The sequence below is a fragment of the Cynara cardunculus genome (genome assembly GCF_001531365.2).
Source record: "Cynara cardunculus var. scolymus isolate 2C chromosome LG 3, CcrdV1, whole genome shotgun sequence".
In the NCBI taxonomy this organism is placed as follows: domain Eukaryota; kingdom Viridiplantae; phylum Streptophyta; class Magnoliopsida; order Asterales; family Asteraceae; genus Cynara; species Cynara cardunculus.
This window is the reverse complement of record NC_037530.1, coordinates 7,981,688-7,988,476: the sequence shown is the minus strand read 5'-3', so window position 1 is coordinate 7,988,476 and position 6,789 is coordinate 7,981,688. Positions and strand designations below refer to the sequence as shown.

The following is a 6,789-nucleotide window of genomic DNA, read 5'->3' as shown; positions in this document are numbered from 1 at the left end:
TTATATTTAAAAAATGTTTATTATCTATTTGATTATGTTTATCTATAGATAATTACACGAATTCAAACATGAAGTTATAATAAGTTGTACTTACACACAATGTACTTATAATCTTGAATTTTAAGTAATATGTATCAATAAACAGTACTTCATGTATAAAAAATAGTTTTTAATTTTTTTTGTCAAATGCTTTATAATATAAGATATATTTATATAAGATAATAATTTTTTTATGTCTAAAAGAAAATTAATAAAAACATAAAAAGAATTATATTTAAAGTAAAATGAAAACCAATTGAAGTTGGTTCACACACTAAATTTAAAACATGTTAATATTTGGTGTAAATTTTTTTAAAAAATACTGTGAAATAAATTATGTGGCCAAGCATTGTTGTGGTTGTCGATAAATAGAGACGAAAGGTGGCTCATAAACATAACAGAGGCAAGAGACATATGGGTATCATCACCACCACCACCACCACCACCGTCCTACCCAGGAGCAATGGCGGCCGCCGACGACTGGTGTTGCTGCCGTTACCTTTTCAAGGCCACATAAACCCGATGCTTCAACTGGCAAACATACTATACTCAAAAGGCTTTTCCATCACCATCCTCCATACTCGTTTCAACGCCCCCAATCCCACCAACTACCCTCACTTCAACTTCCTACCCATTCCCGACGTCGCCCTAAACAACAACCACTCACTCTCCGACATCGCTGACGTCATTACTCTACTCCACTACCTCAACACCAACCTCCTCCATCCAATACGAGATTGTTTGGCTCGTTTGATGCACGAGGATCCCGGAGTTTCCTGCTTAGTCACAGATGCTCAGTGGTACGCCACCGACAGCGTCGCCGACCAACTCAAACTTCCGAGGATTGTTCACCGGACCAGCAACGTTTCGTCTTTTCTCTCCTTTGCTGCTTTTCCACTGTTACGTGACATGGGTTATTTCCGGCCCTTCTCCGGTGAAGGTATATACACTTGCTATTTTCTTAGAAACTGCACCCATCAATTTTTATTTGACATGGAATTGATTTCATGTAGAAATGAAGTCGGAAGAATTGGTGCCGGGACTCGAACCACTTAAAGTGAAAGACATACCAAAGTTCCTAACCAGTGACCCGGTGGGGTCTTGTGAGTTATTGGAACTCATGGTCCAAGCTACCAAGCGAGCACGAGCCATAATATGGAATTCATTCAAAGAGCTTGAAGAAGCCGAACTATCAACAGTTAGACATGGTTTCCCGTACCCACATTTCCTGATCGGACCATTTCACAAATACTTCCCAGCATCATCAAGCAGCCTCCTAGCACAAGATCAAACATCCATCTCATGGTTAGACAAACACCCACACAACTCTGTGTTATACGTTAGTTTTGGTAGTCTAGCCATGATTGAAGAATCCCAATTCTTGGAGATGGCTTGGGGTTTGGCTAATAGCAAGCAGCCATTTCTATGGGTGGTTAGACCAGGGTCCATACAAGGGTCCGATTGGCTTGGACCCTTGCCAGATGGGTTTTTGGAGAGAATTGCACAAGGAAGAGGGCATATTGTGAAATGGGCTCCACAACAAGAGGTATTGGCTCATCCTGCAACGGGGGGATTTCTGACTCATAATGGATGGAACTCGACGCTAGAGAGCATTTGTGAAGGGGTTCCCATGATCTGTTCGCCGTGTTTCGGTGATCAACTACCAAATGCAAGATATGTAAGTGAGGTTTGGAAGATTGGGGTGGAACTGGAAAATAGGTTAGAAAGGGGAGAGATTGAAAGCTCGATAAAAAGAGTAATGGTGGATAAAGAAGGGATTGAAATGAGGAAAAGAGTCTTGAATTTGAAGGAGAAAGTAAACCTTTGCCTAAAGGAAGGTGGTTCATCGTACACATCACTTGAGGATTTGGTCGATTTCATTAGGTCATTTTAGTTGAAAATTGAAAAAATCCCAAGAGAAAGAATGTATTAGAGTTGCTATGATTAGGAAAGTTGCTTAGGGGTTCTTTGTTTTTAATAAAAAAACTCTTAATGTCCTCCTAAGTCTGAATCGATCAGACATAAAAGGATTCAGTGTTTTTTTTTTCAATTAAGAGCTTAAAAGCTCTTATTAGGTCTGAAAATTTAAGTGGTTGCGGAACCTCTTATTACCTCTTATTTCAAATTGTCGCCTACCTACTCTGATCTCTTTGCGCTCGATTTCTCTAGATCAACTCTTCTGTCTCGATCCCTCATCTCTCAACTTTGTCAACTGTCGATCCATATCAAATCTCGATCTCTCATCTTCAAACTTCAGATTTCAGACGCAAAAAACAAACAGTCTAACTGATTCAGATTTCAGACTTCAGCACCACCTCTTAAAAATCAGAAATGAATTCAGATTTCAGACTTCAACATCTGTTAAAAAACAAACGCCACCTTAGTTTCCTAAATAAACTAGCCCCATGCAGCTAGAAAACCCAACAAGAAACAAACAGATTTAGGTGACGTTTGTTTTTTAAGAGATGTTGATGTCTGAAATCTGAATTCACTTCTGATTTGTAAGAAGTGGTGCTGATGTCTGAAATATGAATTCACTTCTGATTTGTAAGAAGTGGTGCTGAAGTCTGAAATCTGAATCAGTCAGACTGTTTGTTTTTGTGTCTGAAATCTGAATCAGTCAGTTTATTTGTTTTTACGTCTGAAGTTTGAAATCTGAATCAATAAGATTATTTGTTTTTGTAAACTGACAAACTTCTGAAGTCTGAAATCTGAATCAATTCATTTCAATTAAATTTAACTGAAATATCCAATCATTTAAACCATTTGTAAACTACATATATTTATAACATATTCAAAAATTCAATTGATTCAACACATAATAGAAAACACAAACAAAGTCTCATAACAACTAGAATCAATATTCATTTTGCATTAATTGTGTCGCAATTTCTTCTCTTAAACTAACCATATATGTTTGGTCAGCGACACTCCCATGCGATTGAATCTCTTCAGCCTCATCCTCATCATCATCATCGTTCCCTGTTCGTTGGTTTGATCATACTCAGAAAATAACCCAAGTTTCTTTGCGAATACTACCTCCGTTTCAACCCACTTTATTGACTTCTTCTATACATGTCTCTAAAAAGCGTTTGGTAAGTTCATTTGTCCACCTCACACGCACATTTCTCGTCTGTCACTAATTATCATACAAGAAAAAAAATCACATATTGCAAAATAATCATACTCTAATAAAGATTGGTTCATGTAAATGTGAGCTTCAAATCTTAAATGCATTTAAGTAGAGGGTTTGGTTCTTGTGGTAATAGCAACTAATCAAGAAAAGGTAATAGCAACTAGTCAAGAAAAAAACACAAGCCCAAGTGTGGAAACCAGACAAAATCAATTGCATGTATGCATATAATTAGGACACCCTAAAGGAGGGTGTCCTATAAACCCAAATTTGTTGTAGTGGATATGAGCATTATCCATGCAGCCATGGTTCAATCAGCTTCATATCTGAACTGATTATCCCACAACAGGTAACAGACTGATAGCTTAGTTTACAGAAGGATCATAATTAATTACCTAAAGCATGCATGTACTATAGGATAATTTTTTTTTATAAAATCTGCATATAAAAGAATAATTGGATTCCAAAATACAAAACCACTTTTCATTCTGAAGAACTAAACAACCCATTGCTATCTAGCAATGTATGTCTTATTGACAACTAGAATCAACTACGTATACTGATTGAATTCAAGATTCTAAAATAGACCAACAGACCACATGGCATGAGATTGGCCTCAAATGCCAATTGAGAAAGAAACATAATTAAATGTAGTAGTCTACGAAAACAATCAATCAATTGTGCAAAGGATTCAAGGAATCCATATTGGTCTTTCACATCAAGCCAACATAATATCTAACCACTTCTTATTGGCCCATAAGATGCATCATTATACTTCAACTATTTCAAGTAATAATAGTTTGATTCACCAAAGATACACACATAATTACACACTTGATTCACCGTCTTCTTCACCTTCAAAATCTTCACATGGACTCTCAAAGCAAACATCATACCAGTAAAACTTTATTGTAGGGAACTGTTAAACCAACTGAGGCCTATTATTAGCACATAATGAACTCAAGATTCTGAAGTTTTAAGTTCAGTCTACCGATTGCAGTTGGACATAACTACCAAACTATTTCATTGCAGAAAGTATGCATTCCTTCTACTAGAAAATATTGCATTCTTTATGCAGTATTTTGCTCTACTAGAAAAGGGGCACAAGAAGCAGAGGCGATGACTGGTGCAAAAATTAAACACATAAATAACATCATTGCATTCCTTCTACCTCTCTTGTAAGTTGAACAAAATCACACGACAAACGCAGAGGCGATGACCGGTGCAGAAATTAAACCCATAAATAACTAGTCGTAACAGGATTGAAGACGTAGAAATCAAACCCATTCAAGAACAAGTATACAGATTACTTAAATCCTAATATGATCCATAAATCAAAGAAGACGCAGAAATCAAACCCATTTAACAAGATACCTGTTTATTCTTCAATAAATCAAACCCATTTATCAGAATACCTTAAATCGAGAAATCAAAGAAGACGCATAAATCAAAGAAGACGCATAAATCAAAGAAGAATTGAAATCGAGATGGATACCTTAAATCGAGAGCTTGGTAGACAGATCGAGAGCTTGAAGATGAGAGATTGAGAGTTGATATGGATCGACAATTGACAGAGTTGAAAGATGAGAGATCGAGACAGAAGAGTTGATTCAGAGAAGTCGAGCGCAAAGAGATGAGAGTTGGTAGGCGACGATTTGAAACAAGAGGTTTCTCAATCGCAACTTAATAAGAGCTTTTAAGCTCTTAATTGGAAAAAAAAACAAACACACTGAATCCTCTTATGTCTGACCGATTCAGACTTAAGATGACATTAAGAGCTTTTTTATTAAAAACAAACAGCCCTTTAGAGTAACTACGGTTTTTGTCGTTATGATTTGTTGATCATGGTATCAGAGCCAATAATTTGAGATTCCCAATTTTCTTTCCATATTTGATGCTCAATAAGAGATGTGTTTATGCGTGTTCTTCTTTGATGTATCAAAAGATCTGTGTTATCTTCGATTGAAAAGAACTCAAAAAAAAATCACATTAATATCATTTATTTACGAGAATTTTTGAGTTTGTTAACCGGTTACATTTCATCAATTCTTTAAAAATTTAATTGTTTTTGTTTTTTTCTTCTTTTTCATAATATGATGTACAAAAATCAAAATACAAGCTCTAAACTTCAAACCCTCACAACTCACGTTCAACATCGTCCAACACCTTACCTCCTACCGGCGACCACCGTCGTTCTCAACTCACACCATCGTCCAACGCACCCTCTCCCTCTTCACTCCCCACCCTCTTGTGTTTCAGTCTGTTTTCAAGTTCATCTACGTTGCTGGAATGTGATGGAAGTACTTATGCGTTTATTTTTTTTTGTTGTAGACAACAACGTAGGGGACACATGCGTTTAGTAACCAATGATGACGTAAAATACGTTTTCAAACTTAAATCTTTAATAAATTATTATAGTAAACTACGATTTTCTCCAAAAGGTTTTTATCTTTGTCCCCATGATTTTGTAGTTATGTATTATAGTCCCTACGATTTACATTTTATTTCTTTTTCGTATTTGAACTTACAACATCAATAAAAGTCCGTTAAATATGTTCTTTATGTTATTTTGACTTCTTTTACCACCCCCACCAAAACACTCCGTGTTACTTCATACGTGGTAACCTTATATAAGTAGTTCTTTTAGATTGTGTTTAAGTAAAAATTATCAAATATATATCATGGATAAGAGTTGTCGATTAAAATATTGAGACTAACGATTGTCACTATCGACAATAATCGAAAGTCAACTGATTTATATTGATTTACACACAATGTTACTACTAATAGTCAAGATTGCAACCCCAAATGATGTCAAATTTATATATTAACGATATATGATATGATGTTTTTTTATGGTGGAATAAAAGTTGACAATGTTATGTAAAAATGATATGGTAAATAATATTAATTTAAAAATAACTAGTATGAGAACCGCACGATGCGCGGTACTGTAAGTAAGAAAACCTTCTTTCATACCATAAAACAATAACTAAAATAAAATCATTCTAATATATAAAGAAACAAATAAGATAAACCAAAATAACCTACATAGATCCCTATGCATATGGTTCAACTTGGTCAGTAGTCGAATGTCACACCCCGCTAAAGCGGAAACGCGAGGTATGGCAGGTAGAGTCTCATAGCAATAGTGTATAAACAACACAACCATACAATTTAAAACATAATTACGTCATAACTAAAGTTTACAATCCCAAATACAAGTTTGCAAAATAAACACAAAAGAAATTTTGAAAGCGATAAAAGTGACACGGCTTCTAACAAGTGTCACCATGAGTCTTTATTACCCTGAAAAAGCATGTCAAACAAGTGTCAACTACAAGAGTTGGTGAGTTTACAGGTTTTATATGCACAAAATGATTTTAAATGCAGCAATCTCAGTTATAAATTTATGAGCAATATCTTAAAAACAACGTCATACACATGATTTATATTGTTGAGCCACTACTAAACCTAAAAATGCCCCACGAACTACCTCAGAGGTGGTAGCGAACCACATGTGTAGAGCATACTTACGAACTACCTCAGCGGTGGGACTTAACCCCACATGTGTAGAACTCATGCCGAACTACCTCAGCGGTGACCACTTCGTGTCA

General features: G+C 35.7%; 1 protein-coding gene across 1 annotated transcript; it reads left to right on the top strand.

The window, feature by feature from the left end:
• Positions 1-453: 453 nt before the first annotated feature.
• Positions 454-2,064, top strand: LOC112508720 (UDP-glycosyltransferase 76B1-like). Its single transcript, XM_025113430.1, has 2 exons — positions 454-979; positions 1,053-2,064. The coding sequence occupies exons 1-2, from the start codon at positions 454-456 to the stop codon at positions 1,931-1,933; spliced, it is 1,407 nt and encodes a 468-aa protein (XP_024969198.1). The 3' UTR covers positions 1,934-2,064.
• The last annotated feature ends 4,725 nt before the right edge of the window (positions 2,065-6,789 follow it).

Coding starts and splice junctions, on each gene's coding strand:
- LOC112508720 (XM_025113430.1), top strand. CDS start 454: ATGGGTATCATCACCACCACCACCACCACCACCGTCCTACCCAGGAGC. Junction 980..1,052: donor CCGGCCCTTCTCCGGTGAAG/GTATATACACTT, acceptor GATTTCATGTAG/AAATGAAGTCGGAAGAATTG.